Source organism: Nerophis ophidion, unplaced genomic scaffold (genome assembly GCF_033978795.1).
Source record: "Nerophis ophidion isolate RoL-2023_Sa unplaced genomic scaffold, RoL_Noph_v1.0 HiC_scaffold_48, whole genome shotgun sequence".
Lineage (NCBI taxonomy): Eukaryota > Metazoa > Chordata > Actinopteri > Syngnathiformes > Syngnathidae > Nerophis > Nerophis ophidion.
The window spans coordinates 669,554-689,386 of record NW_026906970.1 but is presented as its reverse complement, the minus strand read 5'-3'; the positions used below and the strand labels follow the sequence as shown (position 1 = coordinate 689,386).

General features: G+C 40.3%; 1 protein-coding gene and 1 pseudogene across 1 annotated transcript; one reads left to right on the top strand and one right to left on the bottom strand.

Annotated features, from left to right (window-relative positions):
• Positions 1–19,833, top strand: part of LOC133546901 (uncharacterized) — a 54,241-nt pseudogene that overhangs the window by 15,250 nt on the left and 19,158 nt on the right.
• LOC133546912 (oocyte zinc finger protein XlCOF22-like) lies at positions 2,026–17,086 on the bottom strand. The gene is made up of 3 exons (XM_061892764.1): positions 16,673–17,086; positions 15,033–15,299; positions 2,026–4,616 (listed from the first exon to the last, which is right to left on the bottom strand). Exons 1-3 carry the CDS (start codon positions 16,773–16,775, stop codon positions 3,550–3,552), a joined length of 1,437 nt encoding a protein of 478 aa, XP_061748748.1. The 5' UTR covers positions 16,776–17,086; the 3' UTR covers positions 2,026–3,549.

The following is a 19,833-nucleotide window of genomic DNA, read 5'->3' as shown; positions in this document are numbered from 1 at the left end:
CTCTGATTGATAGCTGGCTTCAGTTCATGCTGAATGTCCCTTTCTGCAGATTGCTCCGCCCACTTCCTGTTGAGAACCAGGAAGTGTCGACAGGGATGGGACTGTTGCTATGGTGCGGTTGCCATCATGGTAGCCTCCTTTAATTGTGTTCAGCTGGGAACACTGGGGGGTGATTGCATGGAGGACAAACAGTTTTGGAGCGTGTGGTGTGGTGTGTGGTCAGGTCTCACTGCTGTGACAATGTGCCATTCAAGCCAAGGTCAGCATACATAATGTTCTAGAACCTACTTTTCAATTCATTTTGATAGCTTGGAATAAAGGGATTGTCATATCCAAACACATTTCTACAGTACTGGACATTCAATCATCAAACTGGTCAACACAGTATCAGTATCAGTATCAGTATCAGCCCAAAGATAAGTGCTGTACAATGAGAATAAAATGCCTCGTAGCCGATTATACAAATGTGATCAATTCATCTTGATATTGTCCTGCCACAGTGAATAGGTTTCCCTTTTTAAAGGGCAAATTCCTCGCAGGGTCTTTTGTCCTAATGACTGTCTGGATAAAGTGAGGAGAATATAATTCAGGAAAACAATTTATTTTACTAATAAACTAGATTAAGTAACACATTTTTACAGTTAGCTAAATTGGACAGAACACCTGCATCATCTTCTCAACAACACCCACATTCTTACAAACAACATATTTAAGAATGGTGGTGTTAAATACAAAGTGCATTCAGATACAAACAATTATTTTTGATCTTTAATCTATTAAAGGACATATATGTGCACATGTATGCACTGATTAAAAATACAGAACAATAATGCCCACGTTTAGACTTTCTCCATCCAACGCCATCTTGCTTTCTCCTCCTTTCTATTTCCAGCAGACTAGTAGAACATCTTAGGTGTATTGCTGCCCTCCACAGTCTATTAACAAAATGTCTTCCTTCTGTCCTATTGCCCACACTACAGACTTGGACACAAACAGGACAGAAAGTAAAAAGCAGCTTTAAGGAGGTCAAAACAAAATGTATGCATTCTTTCCAACGGCCGCTGGGTGGCAGCAGAGGCTCCATGTATTACCTGAAGAAACATTTGACTTCTGACCTTTCCACATTATTTCTCTCATCTTTACTGCTGGAGTTCAGCTCACTGAGGATGTAAGCTACATTTTGGTATCTTAATTATCTTTAATTATTCATAAACAGGCTTAAAACAAACCATTATTATCATTACTGCCTCATTTCCCCCCACTCTCTACTAATTAAAACTATTCTAGCACAAAAACATTCAGGATGTTCATACAAAAAATATTACACATCTCCAAACTTAACAATTTATTATGGTATTCATATAATATTACATTTAATATACACATGGTCATAACAGTGCTGACAATTTAAATTCCCTGTGGGGATTAATAAAGTATTTCTGATTCTGATCATTACATCACTCTCATAAAGCCTTTAATGCTGAATATGTTTTTTACGATAGCTTAGCTTCACAATGTTGGAATATTGACTGCTGATATTAATATTCTTCTATTGTTTAGAATATTACAGTCTACTCTTTTTCTTTGCTCAAATGAACAGGATGGAAGTGTCTTTAATTGTCACTACTGAGTGTAATTATGTATATAATAATCTTCATTACCGCTTGATTTAACTCTCATTTTATTTTATCCATAGAGAACTTAACCATAAAAAGATGGCTGCACATCAATAAACCATCACTAAACTTCAATAAAACTAAATACATCATATTTGAAGATTGTAAAAATGTAAAACACAAATTATGATGGATAATATTGAAATTAAAGGAATTAAGGTAATCGCATTTTTCTGAGTTAATATAGATGATGAAGTAAGCTGGACACTACATGTAAGTCATATAAAGAAAACAATAAAACAATGGAGTGCAATACTAAAGAGAATAAAATACGTACAAATATTAACTAGAATTATTGTAGCCAACTTCAGTTGAAACATACATTGTTTATTGCATAAAAGTCTGGGGACATACATATAAAACAATCACACAACAATCATCATATTACACAAGAAAGTAATAAAGACAACTAATAGAATGGATTCTAGAGACTCAACAAATTATTCAAAAAATCACACATTATAAAAGTAAAAGATCTTGTATAAAAGACAACTGTTCAAATGATGTATAAAGTAAATAATAATATGCTTCCAGAAGTGGTCCAGAAGATGTTTCAGATGTGAACCAGTAAATATGAACTAAGAGGGATTTATGTGTACTCAAAAGCAAAGGTATGAACACATGTAAAACAAATATGTACATCATATAAAGGAGTTCATCTATGGAATCATCTACAATTAGAAAATAAAATATGTAACACGTCATTTTTCAAAAAACATATAAAACACTATTATGAATAAGTATAGAGGTAAATTATGGATATTTACACATACAATGTTTATTGTATGTAACATAATTGTATGTACTGTTTATTCTCACCTTTTCAGTCAAATTGTTGTGTTCATTTCAAAGTACACAAATGTGTATATTAACTCATGTACTTGACTGTAATAAACACACTAATCTGAAGTGTCTAATCTATAAATGTTAGAATCATATTAACAAGATTGTGTTACACTAATCAACAACGATGTCACACATGTTATATGTGCTGATGTTGTTAGAAAGTCAAAATGAAAGTCTGGACAGTTTATTTCAAATCCTGCAGTTTCATTTGCTGCTGCTGTTCTCACCAGCACACTTGTGTTTCTTACACTGCTACTTAGAAGACAATCTTTCACCACACACACTGCAACTCAGCACTTTCTCACCTGCGTGTGTTCTCATATGCACTGTAAGAGTGTTTAGGTGACCAAAGCTTTTATCGCAGCTTGAACAGGAGTATGGTTTTTCACCAGAGTGCTATATCATGTGTAATTTTAATTGTCGTCCTTCTATATAACTTTTACAACATACTGAACATATGAAAGGTTTTTCACCAGCGTGTGTTCTCATTTTTACTTTTAAACTTTGTCTTATGACAAAACTTTTACCACATTATGAGAAGGAACAAGGTTTTTCTCCAGTGTGTATTCTCATGTGTGTTTTTAAATGTTGCCTTCGAATAGATTTTTTACCAAAGATTGAACATGAAAAAGGTTTTTCTCCAGTGTGTAGTGTCATGTGTGCTTTGAAATGCTTCTTTTGAGTACAATCTTTACCGCAGATTGAACATGAAAAAGGTTTTTCTCCAGTGTGTGTTCTCAAATGTACTTTTAAACCTTGATTTATTACAAAACTTTTACCACATTCTGAGCAGGAAATTTTATTTTCTCCAGTGGTAATCTCATATGTACTTTCAAAGATTGCCTTTGAGTAAAATTTTTAACACAAATTGAACATGAAAAAGGTTTTTTCTCCAGTGTGTATTGTCATGTGTGTTTTAAAATGTTGCCTTCGAGTAAAATTTTTACCACAGATTGAACATGAAAAACGTTTTACTCCAGTGTGTGTTCTCATATGTACTTTTAAACTTTGATTTAGTACGATACTTTTACCACAGTCTGAGCAGGAAACATTTTTTTTCTCCATTGTGTAATCTCATATGTACTTTCAAAGATTGCCTTTGAGTAAAATTTTTGACACAAATTGAACATGAAAAAGGTTTTTCTCCAGTGTGTATTGTCATGTGTGTTTTAAAATTTTGCCTTCGAGTAAAATTTTTACCACAGATTGAACATGAAAAAGGTTTTTCTCCAGTGTCTATTCTCATGTGTGTTTTCAAATTATGGCTTTGAGTATAATTTTTACCACATTCTGAGCAGGAACAATGTTTTCCTCCAGTGTGTGTACTCATGTGTGATTTTAAATAGTACCTTTGAATAAAAACTTTCCCACAGATTGAACATAAAAAAGGTCTTTCTCCAGTGTGTGTTCTCATGTGTACTTTCAAATGTTGACTTCGTGTAAAACCTTTACCACATTCTGAGCAAGAAAAAGGTTTTTCTCCAGTGTGTGTTCTCATGTGTGATTTCAGACGACAATGGTATTTAAAAGTTTTGTGACAGTGAGGACATGTGAAGTGAGTGTTGTCAGTGTGACATGTCTTATCATCTTTAGAGTCTTCATCATCAGTGTCAGGAGAGTGTGACGTTGTGTCCTCACTATCTGATAGTGGAGCTAAGAGCTTGTCTGCTTGTGATCCTCCACAGTGGTCTCCATCAGCTTCTGTTGTCATGTGTTGTGTTGAGCTGCTGCTTGGAGGCTCCCCCCCTCCCCTCTCCTCACTTTCACCTTTCACCTCATCATCTTCACTCTTCACAGGGACACCAGTCACTGGGAACTCCTCCAACCATTTAGGCTGACTGATGCCCTCTTCCTCCTCTTCCTCTTTAATGTAAGGGGTCACTGGGTCCTCCTCTTCCTCCTTAGAGTGAGGAGTCAGTGGATCCACCACTTCCTTTTTAAAATGGGGTGTCAGTGGGTCCTCCTCTTCCTTTTTAAAATGGGATATCAGTGGGTATTCCTCTTCCTTCTTAATGTGGGAGGGCTGTGGCTCCTCTGTCCGCATCCTGAAGCTCCACTTCTGTTGCTCAGGGTGAAGATGTTCTTCACAGACATCTGCAAGACAAACACAACATCTCTGCTCAGTCACACAATGCATTCAGTACTTTTACATGCACTTAGGAAAAACAAGTTATCGTATGAACTGTCTTGAAATCTCAGTGACGCACAAACACGCTGCTCTTTACAACATTATTCACAGGAAAAGAAACAAAAACCAGGACAGGACTTTTTACTATGGATGACCGATATGGTTTAAAATTGATTTTGCGATACAGTATTTCATTTAGAATTACTGATAGAACCATTTTAAAACAGGCTACACAGGCTCCTAATTTAGTTGCTGAAATATGCAGTAAAATATTACATTTCCAGTATTATTTTCTCAAATAAAGTAACCAGATATTAACAGTAAATAAACAAGTACATTATTAATAACTGTTTTGACAAAATAATACTATTAGAAACGAACAATATGTTACTGCATATGTCAGCTGCCAAATTAGGAGCTTTTGTACCTATTTTGAAATTATTCTATTCTCAATCATATATCAAATTATATATTGTGACATATTGTTGTTAGGATATAGATTTGAGGTCATATCGCCCATACCAAACATTGGTTCGTCGAGTCATTTTGTTTGGCCCACCAAATATATTTAATTTTAATATTCTTCAGATGTGCGTGTATGTCTAAAATGTGGGACTACTGTTCTACATCACGTGGAAGTGTCATGTCATGGGGATGGTGTGTTTTCAATTAAGGGTGTGACGATACGGTCAGCTCACCAAAGGATACTCGATATTGGCTTTAGGAGAACGAGACAATATTTTGGTGGTTAACATGATTCTTACACGTGTGTGTACTTCATGTGTATATGAATGTACTTTTAGGGACGGCGTGGCGCAGTGGGAGAGTGGCCGTGCGCAACCCGAGGGTCACTGGTTCAAATCCCACCTAGAACCAACCTCGTCACGTCCGTTGTGTCCTGAGCAAGACACTTCACCCTTGCTCCTGATGGTTGCTGGTTGGCGCCTTGCATGGCAGCTCCCTCAATCAGTGTGTGAATGTGTGTGTGAATGGGTGAATGTGGAAGTAGAGTCAAAGCGCTTTGAGTACCTTGAAGGTAGAAAAGCGCTATACAAGTACAACCCATTTATTTATTTATTTATTTACTTTCCCTTGTGTGCTTAGTTTGACTGTAACTTCATAGTGGATAATATCTATAAACAACCTCAATTGTTTTACATCTTTAATTTGAAGAACTGTTTACTTATCTGACAAATTCAAAGGAAACTGCACTTTTAAAAAATGTCACCTATCATTCACAATCCTTATGTAAGACATTTGTTTCAAACTTTTATGAATTTGAATTATTAAATAATCATGAGCAAAAAATCAGCTAACATTGGAGTCAATGGGAGCTCCTCTGTTAGACCCACAAAGTCCTCCAAATAACCATCCCAAAAAATTGCCAACAATACTCATTTTACATTTTGTGACCTGAATATTAACAAAGTATTAATGATATTGTTATTATAAGCGCTAATATTAAGGACCTACTTTTAGCGGCGCATTGATCACAGAAGTAACTAGCTTATGCTGCTATATTGACATACTGAACTGTTTTCTCACCTCTAAGATAATGAAAGCTAATTCTACAAACCCTGTTTCCATATGAGTTGGGAAATTGTGTTAGATGTAAATATAAACAGAATACAATGATTTGCAAATTATTTTCAAGCCATATTCAGTTGAATATGCTACAAAGACAACATATTTGATGTTCAAACTGATAAACATTTTTTTTTTTGCAAATAATCATTAACTTTGGAATTTGATGCCAGCAACACGTAACAAAGAAGTTGGGAAAGGTGGTAATGGATACTGATAAAGTTGAGGAATGCTCATCAAACACTTATGTGGAACATCCCACAGGTGTGCAGGCTAATTGGGAACAGGTGGGTGCCATGATTGGGTATAAAAGCAGCTTCCATGACATGCTAAGTAATTCACAAACAAGGATGGGGTGAGGGTCACCAATTTGTAAGGAAATTGTTGAACAGTTTCAGAACAACATTTCTCAACGAGCTATTGAAAGGAATTTAGGGATTTTACCATCTACGGTCCGTAAAATCGTCAAAGGGTTCAGAGAATCTGGAGACATCACTGAACGTAAGCGATGATATTACGGACCTTTGATCCCTCAGGTGGTACTGCATCAAAAACTGACGTCAGTGTGTAAAGGATATCACCACACGGGCTCAGGAACACTTCATAAAACCACTGTCAGTAACTATAGTTGGGCGCTACATGTGTAAGTGCAAGTTAAAACTCTACTATGCAAAGCGAAAACCATTTATCAACAACACACAGGAACGCCGCCGGTTTCTCTGGGCCCGAGCTCATCTAAGATGGATTGATGCAAAGTGGAAAAGTGTTCTGTGGTCTGACGAGTCCACATTTCAAATTATATTTGGAAACTGTGGACATGGTGTCCTCCGGAACAAATAGGAAAATAACCATCCGGATTGTTCTAGGCGCAGAGTTCAAAAGCCAGCATGTGTGATGGTATGAGGGTGTATTTGTGCCCAAGGCATGGGTAACTTACACATCTGTGAAGGCACCATTAATGCTGAATGGTCCATTCAGGTTTTGGAGCAACATATGTTGTCAACCAAGCAACGTTAACATGGACGTCTCTGCTTATTTCAGCAAAACAATGCCAAGCCATGTGTTACAACAGCGTGGCTTCGTAGTAAAAGAGTGCGGGTACTTTCCTGGCCCGCCCGCAGTCCAGACATGTCTCCCATCAAAAATGTGTGGCACATTATGAAGCGTAAAATACGACAAGACTGTTGAACAACTGAAGCTGTACATCAAGCAATAATGGTAAAAAATTCCACTTTCAAAGCTTCAACAATTAGTTTCCTCAGTTCCCAAACGTTTATTGAGTGTTGTTCTGCCCTCACTATATGTGTTGAGGTTATACAGCTTGGCAGACAGCAAACAACCAATCCAGGACGTTCTAATAAAGTTACAAAGCAGATGAATCCATTTAGGTGTCATGGTCCACGTCTTGGACCATGTCATTGTTCTGTTTTGTTATCACAGCCTGTTTTGTATTTGACGTCTTTAGTTTCTGGTGGTACTTCCTGGTTTGTTTCGGTTGCCTAGTTACGCATTTAGTGTCACCTGTTTGTTGTTTTTGATCACGTGCAGCTGCCTCTGATTATTTCTGCCCCTATATATGCCTGTGTTTGTTTGCCTTTTGTTCTCGGAGTTTAGTTTGCTACACGCAACAGATGATGTCACATTTCCCGATTGTGGTAAAAGACTTTTTCTTATACGATTAGCTTCCATGCTATATTGTTTGCTTGTCCGTAGTTTATATACTAGCGCTTTTTGTTCGTTCTAGCTTCCACGTTAGTTCTGTTTGTTTTGTTTTCAGTGCCTTGAGCAAGTGTTTTTTGTTCAAAAATTGTTTTTGTAGTGTATAATAAATCATTATCCTTACCCTCACGCTGTGTTCCATCCTCCACTGCACCCACGAGAGAATAACTTTTCACCACGATACCAGCAAGACGTCACAGTAAAGTCCGAGCTAATGAAGCTTCTCTCGCAGCGGAAGTCGAAGAATTCGACAGGATAACGTGGAGGTTAGCCCAAGCGATGCAGGCTGGGACATTCCGCGGCACGCCGTATGTGATGATCTTGGGGCTTGGAGGTCTCCAAGTCCCGCTTGACTCCACTAGGTCCGGCAACGCCCCGTCTCACCCCACCCCCTCGCATGCGTCGGCAGAGGCGGAAGCCGCGGCGAAGGGCATCGCCTAGCGACAGAGACACGCTAACTCCACCATCACCCCTTCACGGACACAGCCACTTTCAACTTGTCCAGGACTCACCATACACGCCTGGTAATCCTTTTGGTTTTTCTACTATTGACTCCTCCGGCTGGTCTGGTAGTCACGGGTACTGCACCCGTGACGTCAGCCCTCTTACGTCCCCAGAACATAGTGGGGATTAAGAATTTTTTTTAGAGCAGGCACTCCCTCAGTCGTCCACAGGGGACATACATGACAATCTTACACTCCTTAAAGACATTTGTTTTCAATCACAGTATAAGTCTTTATTTTCTGAATTTGATTGATTGATACTTTTATTAGTAGATTGCACAGTTCAGTACATATTCCGTACAATTGACCACTAAATGGTAACACCCCAATAAGTTTTTCAACTTGTTTAAGTCGGGGTCCACGTTAATCAATTCATGGTACAAATATATACTATCAACATAATACAGTCATCACACATGTTAATCATCATAGTATATACATTGAATTATTTACATTATTTACAATCTGGGGGTGGGATGCGGATTTTTGGTTGATATCAGTACTTCAGTCATCAACAATTGCATCAACAGAGAAATGTGGACATTGAAACAGTGAAGGTCTTACAGTAAGATATGTACAGCCAGCAGAGAACATAGTGAGTTCACATAGCATAAGAACAAGTATATACATTAGAAGTACATTTGATTATTTACATTAGGTTATTTATAATCCGGGGAGATGGGATGTAAATGGAGGAGGGTATTAGTAAAGGGTTGAAGTTGCCTGGAGGTGTTGTTTTAGAGCGCTTTTGAAGGAGGATAGAGATGCACTTACTTTTACACCTGTTGGGAGTGCATTCCACATTGATGTGGCATAGAAGGATAATGAATTAAGACCTTTGTTAGATCGGAATCTGGGTTTAACGTGGTTTGTGGAGCTCCCCCTGGTGTTGTGGTTATGGCGGTCAGGAAGTAGTTGGACATGTACTTCGGTATCAGGGAGGTGTAGCGGATTTCATAGACTAGGCTCAGTGCAAGTTGTTTTACTCTGTCCTCCACCCTGAGCCAGCCCACTTTGGAGAAGTGGGTTGGAGTGAGGTGTGATCTGGCGTGGAGGTCTAAAAGTAACCGGACTAGCTTATTCTGGGATGTTTGGAGTCTAGATTTAAGGGTGTTGGAGGTGCTAAGGTACCAGGAGGAGCAAGCGTAATCGAAAAAAGGTTAAATGAGAGTTCCCGCTAGAATATTCAAGGTGCTTTTGTTGACCAGAGAGGAGATTCTGTAGAGGAATCTCGTTCTTTGGTTGACCTTTTTGATTACCTTGGTTGCCATTTTATCGCAGGAAAGATTAGCTTCTAGAATGGAACGTAGGTAGGTGATCTCATCTTTCCAGGTGATAACAATGTCACCCACTTTTATAGTGAAATCAATGACTTTCTTAAAGGGGAACATTATCACAATTTAAAAAGGGTTAAAACCACTAAAAATCAGTTCCCAGTGGCTTATTTTATTTTTCGAAGTTTTTTTCAGAATTTTACCCGTCCCGGAATATACCTAAAAAAAAGCTTTAACGTGATTGATTTTCGTTATGTGCGAAGCCACTGTTCATTTTCCTGTGACGTCAGATAGCGATGCCAATACAAACAACATGGCGGTTACCATAGCAAGATATAGCGACATTAGCCCGGATTCAGCCTCGGATTTCAGCGGCTTTAGCGATTAAACAGATTATGCATGTATTAAAATGGATGGTAGGAGTATGGAGGCAGATAGCGTAAATGAAATTGAAGAAGAAACTGCAGCTATTGAGCGAATAGCTATTGACGCTATTCGGCCATGTCTGCGTTAGCATCGCCGGTAAAATGTGCGGACCAAACGATCAGGACTTTCGCATCTTGTGACACTGGAGCAACTTAAATCCGTCGATTGGTAAGTGTTTGTTTTGCATTAAATGTGGGTGGAAGGAAACGCTGGATGTAAATATGGTTTCAAATGTACATACAGCTAGCCTAAATAGCATGTTAGCATATGTTTGATTAGCACATAAGTCAACAACATCAACAAAACTCACCTTTGTGATTTTGTTGACTTTATCGTTGGGAATGCATCTGCTTTGAGTGTCGCATGATATCCACACATTCTTGCCATCTCTGTCGTAGCATCGCCGGTAAAAACCAAACGAGGGACTTTCGCATTTCTTGACACTGGAGCAACTTAAATCCGTCGATTGGGATGTGTTTTTTTGACATTAAATGTGGGTGGAGGGAAAGGCTGGATGTAAATATAGCTACAAATGAGGCGTAATGCTGCAATATGTATACACAGCTAGCCTAAATAGCATGTTAGCATCGATTAGCATGCCGTGCTAATCGATGCACATTCTACATAAATCAACTAGAATCATTCCCTGATCGTGTTGTTACACCCTCCGACAACACACCGACGAGGCATGATGTCTCCAAGGTACCGGAAAACAGTCGAAAAAACGGAAAATAACAGAGCTGATTTGACTTGTGTTTGTAATGTGGTGGAGAAAAATGCTGTTCTCTACCTAGGTGACGTCACGTTCTGACGTCATCACTCCGAGAGCGATAAACAGAGAGGCGTTTAATTCGCCAAAATTCACCCATTTAGAGTTCGGAAATCGGTTAAAAAAATATATGGTCTTTTTTCTGCAACATCAAGGTATATATTGACGCTTACATAGGTCTGGTGATAATGTTCCCCTTTAAGGTTGATATGGGACCCATATAGGATAGATTCCGTTTTACCTAAGTGTATGGATAGCTTGTTGTCAGAGAGCCAGGTGCAAATATTAAGTAGTTCAGCACTGAGGATTTGTTCCACCTGTGACTTGTCCTTGCCGGATACCAGCAGGGCCGAGTCATCCACAAACAGGAAGAATTCACAGTGGCATGCTGATGGCATGTCATTTACGTATATTAGGAACAGTAAAGGTCCTAGTATACTGCCTTGGGGGACTCCACAGCTTACTGAGAGGGGAGGGGCACCTCTACCACCTGTTTCTTCCCCTCCAAGTAAGATTGCATCCAGCTTGATGAGGTTTCATCGAATCCGATTGCTCTGAGCTTATCCAACAGTATAGCGTGGTTAACGGTGTCAAAGGCCTTCTGAATGTCCAGCATGACCATGCCGCAGTATTTGCCCGCCTCCACCTCATGTTTGATGTGGTCGCTCTGATAGAGAAGGCATGTGTCAGTGGAGTGGTTAGTTCTGAAGCCGGATTGGAATTTGTACATTAGTTTATTAGTAGCAAGGTATCCATCAACCTGTTCATAAACTATTTTTTCCATTACTTTCAAAATGGAACTGAGCATAGAAACAGGTCGGTAGTTACCAGGTTCTAATTTGCTTCCTTTTTTTATAAAGGGGGGTTACTCTTGCTATCTTGAAATCCTTGGGTAACTGGCCTTGTTTGATTGAGAAGTTTATTATATGTGTGATTATTGGGGCAATGGTGGTGGCAGAGTCCCCTCTGAAACCCCTCCACCTGTGACTTTTCCTCCCACCCTGTCTACCTCTTTCAGTTCCTACCCCCACTCACCCCTAGAGGTAGTTTTAGACCGTAGAGAGAGCGTCTGGCATCCGCTTGTGGAAGGGGGGGCTCGTGCTGGAGGTAGCACAGCGGCGTTCAGCCGAGTCTCTTCTCCTAGTTTGTATGGTTGACAGGTATTCTTGTTTCCATCGCTTCCAGAATCTATCAGAGAGAGATTGGACTTTCCGCCATTGTTGCGAGTGGATGTCTTTCACGTTGAAGTCTCCTGGCGGTGCAGATATGACGTCTCTCTTCAGTGTCAGCAAGGTTGCAGGTGTTAGTATTGCTGGCATCTCTGGTTTAGTTGAAACTGGAATGAGAGGTCTTGCGTTTATAATTGCCATGACCTCAGCCATGAGAGTGGTGAGCACCTCATGAGAAAGGTGAGAGCTTCCCTCCTTAAGGAGCAATGCATCCAGGATACGGCGCATGATGCCAATTAGTCTTTCCCACACTCCTCCCATGTGGGAAGAGTTTGGCGGATTGAAGATCCAAGTGCACACTTAGTCCTGCAGGTAAGTTTTCAACTCTTTTTCCAACGACTCTTCCTCTTTTTCCGACCACTTGTCCCTCGCCGTCACCTTCTCTTCCTCGCCATGCTTCTCGTCGTCTGTGCTGGAGTCCATGACGATGGCCTTGGACTTGCTCCCCGCTCTGGACTTCTTGGGGCTGGACGAGGAGCGTCCTGCTTGGGCGTCGCTCTTCTTGCCCTTGGCGGCGGACTTGTCGGCCGACACTTTTTTCTTGGCCCTCTTCTTTTTCTTGGCGTTGACTTTCAAGATGTCAAAACCATACGGTACATCAGCGAAGCAATACAAAAACTCATGAAAAAAATAAACACAGCTGTAAAACACTTACATACAAACAAGACAGCTGCTTGTACACCCGAAAGAGAACAAAGAACAGTGTCTAAGAGGAGCATCAACATTTGCATTTAAACTGTAAAATCCTGTTTATGATTTATTTACTCTACTTATTTAAATATGAACATTTTCCTTTAGGAAACTTTTATGATTTGTGTGTTGTTGTAGCTTGTATGCTGCAATTTTTTTTTTTCCCCCCAAGATGGCGACCCTGTAGTGGCTGCTGTTGGCAGGAACTCTGTGCTCTTGTGTCATCCTTTTGTGTTTCCCTCTTCTTTTCATGTTTATATATATATATACATATATATATATATATATATATGTGTATTATTATTTTTATTTTTTTTGCCTTTTGGTCCGGACCTTTTGGGACTGTGTGACAAGGGGTGGCACTTTCGTGACTTCTGCGGTGCTTTTTTGTGAACTTCTGGATCTGCCTCCCGAGAGCCTTTTGGCCATGGAGACCAGCTGCTTGGTTTCTGCCACACCAGAGTCCGTTTGGAGAGACTGGAGGAGATGCAGATGAAGAGACAGGACTGCGGAGCTAGCACTGAGCGCCGGGACGGAAAAGCTTCACAGTGTCTTGGCTGAATGAGCAGGTATCGGACACCTCGGTCTCTTTGGACATATCCTCACTCATCCATGCGGACTGGACACTGGCCGAGACTTGGTTTGGCGGCCAAGAGTGGAGTCGGCTCTCTTGGTTGCTTTGTTGGGTCTGCTCCCGTCTCTGGCCAAGCTCCCTTCACCCCAGCAGACGATGGCGTGGGACACCGCAAAAGCCACCACATTGTATATGTTTCTTTTACTTTTTATTCATAGCTGTATGTAGAAGTGGCTGGTTGCATCAGCTCTGCTCTTTTAATGTCCTTTGTCCTCTTTGATGTTTCCCTCTTACACACATGAAAGAGGAATGTGTGCTATGGCAATGAGTTGTTTTCTTCCCTTGGCCTCAGTCTGGACCCCCTCTCCAGGGGCCCAGGCTTGGACCGATTTTTTTTTTCTCTCTCATTGCCCCCACTTTTTTACCTGTATGTATCTCACCTTTTTTGCAAGGGGCGCCGCAAGTTGGCAGACCCGTCAGCGATCCTGTTCTGTCTCCCTAGAATGTTTGTCTGACCTTGAATGGGATTCTGCTGAACATTTTAATTTCCCCTCGGGGGTTAATAAAAATGTGTCTGATTCTGATGTTTAACATCAACAAAACATAGCTAATTAGTAAAAATAAACTACATTAATTCATCTCTCAACGGTGTTGAGACATTGCTGGACACCGGAGTAGTAACTAAATCCAAATAAAAAATGATTTTATTTTTTTAAGATATCTGGCTTGTATTTTCAGTAGGGATGTAAATTTATAGATTCATGGATATGATACCCTAATAAATATTCCTTATCGACACCAGTATTTATCAGTACTCTTGTCGGTACTACATGTCATTTGTGGAAATAAAAACCTGGAAAAAAGGCATTTTAAATAGCATTTCTATTAGCACAAGAGTTTGAACACCTCCAACATGATGTTCTGTAACATTTTAAAGCAGGGAAGTCTTTTATCAGCAGCTGTTTATTTGAAGTCTTAAATATATAGATAGATAGTACTTAATTGATTCCTTCAGGAGAGTTCCTTCAGGAAAATTAAAAGAAGTCAACTATGTGTGCAGTGCAAGGTGAAATGCAGTTATGTCATCTTCTTCTCAATAACACACACATCAAACTTTGGTTGCTTCCTTATTTGTCATCATTCAAAGCTGATTGTAATGTGTAGCAGCGGCAGCTGAACTCAGTGTGAAAATGTATCATAGTTACGTCAGTCAGCTGGAATTAAAACTACAAATAGTTGTGCCGTTAGTCCAGAATCTTCACGGTCCTCATGGACAACATAATTAGGAACCAGTACTAAAAAAATGGTACTTGGTGTACATCTCTTATCTTCACACTAAACCTTTGAAATATGCCGACATATGTGCTGCTAAAGGTAAATAAACAGTAGCCATATTGAATGTTTGCCTTCATTTGACCACGTGAGGTAAGGAGGACGGCCTCTAGGTCACATGGTTACACCCCAGCAATTACACTGTTGATGATTGATGAGCATTCATTTTTAAATGGTGGTGTTAAAAAGCAAACATATCTTCATCTTTAGTGATAAATGTGTCCCCCGGATGAACATGTGTCACAAACATTGTATTAGATGATATGTGGATGTTGTGCTTACTTGGACTGTGATGAAGCTGTGAGGACTCAGGTGGTTTGTCTTCATGCTCTTCAGTCTTCACAGAGACAACAGTCAGGGGAAACTTGCTGACATCAGCCTCCTCCTGCCCTACAGGACACTCTCCCCCCTCTTCCTCTTTGAAATAAGAGGGCTGTGGAACCTCCTTGTCCCCTTTAAAATGTGAGGGCTGTGGATACTTTACAGTGAAACTGTCCCCCTGCAGATGAGGGAGACATTCTTCTTGGTGTCCAATCAGCTGATGGATGTCTACAAGACACAAACAAAACGCATTTTAACTCCTACATGCTGAATATTAAATTGTACATGAAATATAGGGCTGTGGCTATTGAAAATTTTATTAATCAAGTGTTCTACTGGAAATTTTCCGATTAGTCGAGTAACTGAATAAAACAGTGTTGCTTGGTTAAAGACAAATTTAAGCGACTATAAAACATTTCACTTAATAATGAACGGTCAATTGGTTTGAGATGGAAGGAGATCAAGATGTCATCTTTAGATCAGGCTTTGTTTTTTTGCCAATCACAGCCACGTTAAAAAGTCAAAGTACCAATGATTGTCACACACACTAGGTGTGGGGAGATTATTCCCTGCATTTAGCCCATCACCCTTGATCACACCCTGGGAGGTGAGGGGAGCAGTGAGCAGCAGCGGTGGCCATGCCCGGGAATAACTTTTATGGTGATTAAACCCCAATTACAACCCTTGATGCTGAGTGCAAGGCAGAGAAGTAATGGGTCCCATTTTTATAGTATTTGGTATGACTGGGTTGGGGTTTGAACTCACAACCTACCGATCTCAGGGAGGTTGTGAAGGAAATAACAGGTCAGTATGCTTTGACACACATATATAACTTGTCAAACCTGCCAGCTATCAGGCTAGGTTTACAGCGTCAGTCACAATGGTAACTGACTCTGACTTTGTCTTACCTCTCTTATTTTTGGAGGTAAAACTCTCGAGCTTTACATACTCAGGACTTTGCGCTTAACCAGCTCTCTGGAATATTCCCCTGGTGACTGTGTGAGTTTTGTGTAAACTTGTTGATACACATTGTTACAAACATCAAACTCTCATAAATATTGTGTGTCTGACACTGTCTCGTTTTTATGAAGAACATAAAACAATTCACGGTGGCAGAGGGGTTAGTGCGTCTGCCTCACAATACCAAGTTCCTGCAGTCCTGGGTTCAAATCCAGGCTTGGGATCTTTCTGTGTGGAGTTTGCATGTTCTCCCCGTGAATGCGTGGGTTCCCTCCGGGTACTCCGGCTTCCTCCCACTTCCAAAAACATGCACCTGGGGATAGGTTGATTGGCAACACTAAATGGTCCCTAGTGTGTGAATGTGAGTGTTAATGTTGTTTGTCTATCTGTGTTGGCCCTGCGATGAGATGGCGACTTGTCCAGGGTGTACCCCGCCTTCCGCCCGATTGTAGCTGAGATAGGCGCCTGCGCCCCCCGCGACCCCAAAAGGGAATAAGCGGTAGAAAATGGATGGATGGACAAAACAATTAGTGCATCATCCTCACATAACAATTAATCTTCCTACAGACAATCTATTTAGGAATAGTGTTAATAATGAAATATAAAGTTAGTAAAGATGTGAGAGTAAGAAGTAAACAAACCTGTTCTGTGTAACACAACTTGATGTTTTTCATGTTGTTGCTCCTTCTCCTCTTTTGTTGGATAAAGTTCCTCCTCGTACTCTGCTGTGGTTCTTTGGCACATTTTCACACAATCACAACACTTTACACTCACACTTGATCTTTACTTAGTGATGTGTTTTGATCACTTCCGCCTCTCTTTGTTAGCAGCTAACAAGCTAAGCTAACTAGCAGGCTAAGCTAGCTCGAGAAGCATCAAAGTGCGCTCAGACTAATATAACCGGATGCAAACAGTTATTAACGATGTTTACTCTATTTACTAGAGTCTAATAAAGGACATATATGTGTACATGGAGGCATAGATTAAGAACACTGAACTGTGACGACTGCAATAATGTCTTCACCGTCAGACGCCATCTTGCTTTATCCTCGCCGTGTTTGGTTCGCGCGCAGTGTTGTCAGATCTCGCGAGAGAAATAAGTAAGCAGCTATTTTCCAAATCTCGCGAGAGAAATAAGTAAAACCAGCTTTCCGCCACCGGTAAAAATATTTTATTATATACTATTTACTTATTATGAAAATAAAAGTAAAATTGTCCATTTCAAATTTTCATAGTAAAGACATAAAACTTATTTCCGTAAAAAAATGTCAATATTTAAAAATATATTCAAACAAAAGTAGCATAAGGAATGACAAAAAAGAAACAAAATTAATATTACATTAATGATATTATTTTCGTTTTTGATGTTAATCATTTTTATAATGTAATTTAGAATGTAGTCCTGGGTTCAAATCCAGGCTCGGGATCTTTCTGTGTGGAGTTTGCATGTTCTCCCCGTGAATGCATGGGTTCCCTCCGGGTACTCCGGCTTCCTCCCACTTCCAAAGACATGCACCTGGGGATAGGTTGATTGGCAACACTAAATTGGCCCTAGTGTGTGAATGTGAGTGTGAATGTTGTCTGTCTATCTGTGTTGGCCCTGCGATGAGGTGGCGACTTGTCCAGGGTGTACCCTGCCTTCCGCCCGATTGTAGCTGAGATAGGCGCCAGCGCCCCCCGCGACCCCGAAAGGGAATAAGCGGTAGAAAATGGATGGATGGATTTAGAATGTGGGAGGTTTTCATGTTCTTTTCAAATTTCCTTTGAATAGAATAGAATAGAATAGAGTTTTATTGTCATTATTGCAGTGAACAGGTTCAAAGAACAACGAAATTGGAGCAGATCCCCTAAGGTGCATGTACAATATGGTAATATAAATAGTACAAAAAAAAGGTAGATAGAAATAAGAGATGTATCTATATATGTATATATATCCACACAGATGCATACATGCATGCATATGAATATATATACACACATGCATATAACATTATTGCTTATTACAGTCCGAAAAAATTGAAAGAAATTAAAAACATGACACATGAGGACATGAAGGACATATTGTGCTACTATGGCTCTTGGGTAAAAGCTGATTTTTAGTGAATTTGTACCAGCTTTTAGCACCCTATGGCGTCTGCCCGAGGGTGGCATTATATATATTATATCCATCTATCGATCGATCGATAGATAGATAGATAGATCTATCTCTCTTTCCATTTTCTACCGCTTATTCCCTTTTGGGGTTGCGGGGGGTGGGGCTGGGAGGGGGGATGCTGGTGCCTATCTCAGCTACAATTGGGCGGAAGGCGGCGTACACCCTGGACAAGTCCCCATCTTATCGCAGGACCAACACAGATAGACAGACAACATTCACACTCACACTCACACACACACTAGGGCCAATTTAGTGTTGCCAATCAACCTGTCGCCAGGTGCATGTCTTTGGAGGTGGGAGGGGCCTATCCCCAGGTGCATGTCTTCTGAAGTGGGAGGAAGCCGGAGTACCTGGAGGGAACCCACACATTCACGGGGAGGACATGCAAACTCCACACAGAAAAATCCCGAGCCCGGGATTGAACCCTGACTACTCAGGACTTTCGTATTGTGAGGCAGACGCACTAACCCCTCTTCCACCGTGCTTCCAGATATAGATGTATAGATATAATACATGTAATGCCAATTGAAATTTAAAGAGGACATGAAAACCTCCCACATTCTAAAATACATTATGAAAACAAATGATCATCAAAAACAAAAATAATATCATAAGTGTAATATTTATTTTGTTTCTTTTTTTCTTTCCTTATGCTACTGTTGTTTCAATACATTGTTAAATATTTGAATATTTTTACGAAAATAAGTTGTATGTCTTTGTTTTGAAAATTTAAAATGGAAAATGTAGATCATTTGGTGAAATGACTGTTTTGTTGTTGTTTGTGGTTACCCGTTGGAAGAACTGTGCCGAGCTGCATGAATAAGTTGGCTTTAATTAAGACTTCAGCAGGACAGTAATTGTACATACGCACTGCATGAGAGGGTGGTAGTAACTGACTCCTCGATGTGCACACCCTGGTGGTGTGTTCGAGAATTACAACATGAAAACAGCTGCAAGAAACACAATGTCTACAAAAAATGCTGCAAGTCAAAGCCACAGAGTCAGTCCAAGTTTACCACAAACAAGTGCTATGGACAGTCTGTGCATGATGTGACAGTGGATCAACACAGCCAAAGTGAAAATGACACATTCTACGTGGATGGCTTGGAAACAGAAAATTGCATTGACTCTGTAAATCCACAACAAAGAGACCAAGATGAAGGATTTGTCACAGTGTGCATAAACGACATGCCAACCAAAATGAAAGTGGATACAGGTGCTAAATGCAATGTAATGTCACTGAAGACTTTCAATAGAGTAAACAGCGGCGTGAAACTCACCAAACAACACAGAAGCACAAATTTGGTGGCTTACGGAGGAGCCAAAATCGAGACACAAGGTGAAGGTACGCTGACATGCTTTTTAAAGGGACAGCGCCACTTACTGCCATTTTTCACAGTGGATAGAATGTGACATCACTGTTGGGCTTCCGTGCATGCCTGCGTACGGGGCTAGTCGAGTTGAGTCCCGATGTGCACCATGTCACCACAGAGAACACTGGAGAGTTCAGCGCACGGATCCTCACACAATACCAAGATATTTTCAGTGAAGAGCTCGGAGAACTACCAGTTGTTTACACAATGACAGTGGACCCCAATGTGCCGCCAGTTGTTAGGCCGGCCCACCGCATCCCAGTAGCGATGCAAG

Coding starts and splice junctions, on each gene's coding strand:
- LOC133546912 (XM_061892764.1), bottom strand. CDS start 16,775: ATGTGCCAAAGAACCACAGCAGAGTACGAGGAGGAACTTTATCCAACA. Junction 15,300..16,672: donor AGTTGTGTTACACAGAACAG/GTTTGTTTACTT, acceptor TGTGTCTTGTAG/ACATCCATCAGCTGATTGGA. Junction 4,617..15,032: donor ACAGCTTCATCACAGTCCAA/GTAAGCACAACA, acceptor TTTGTCTTGCAG/ATGTCTGTGAAGAACATCTT.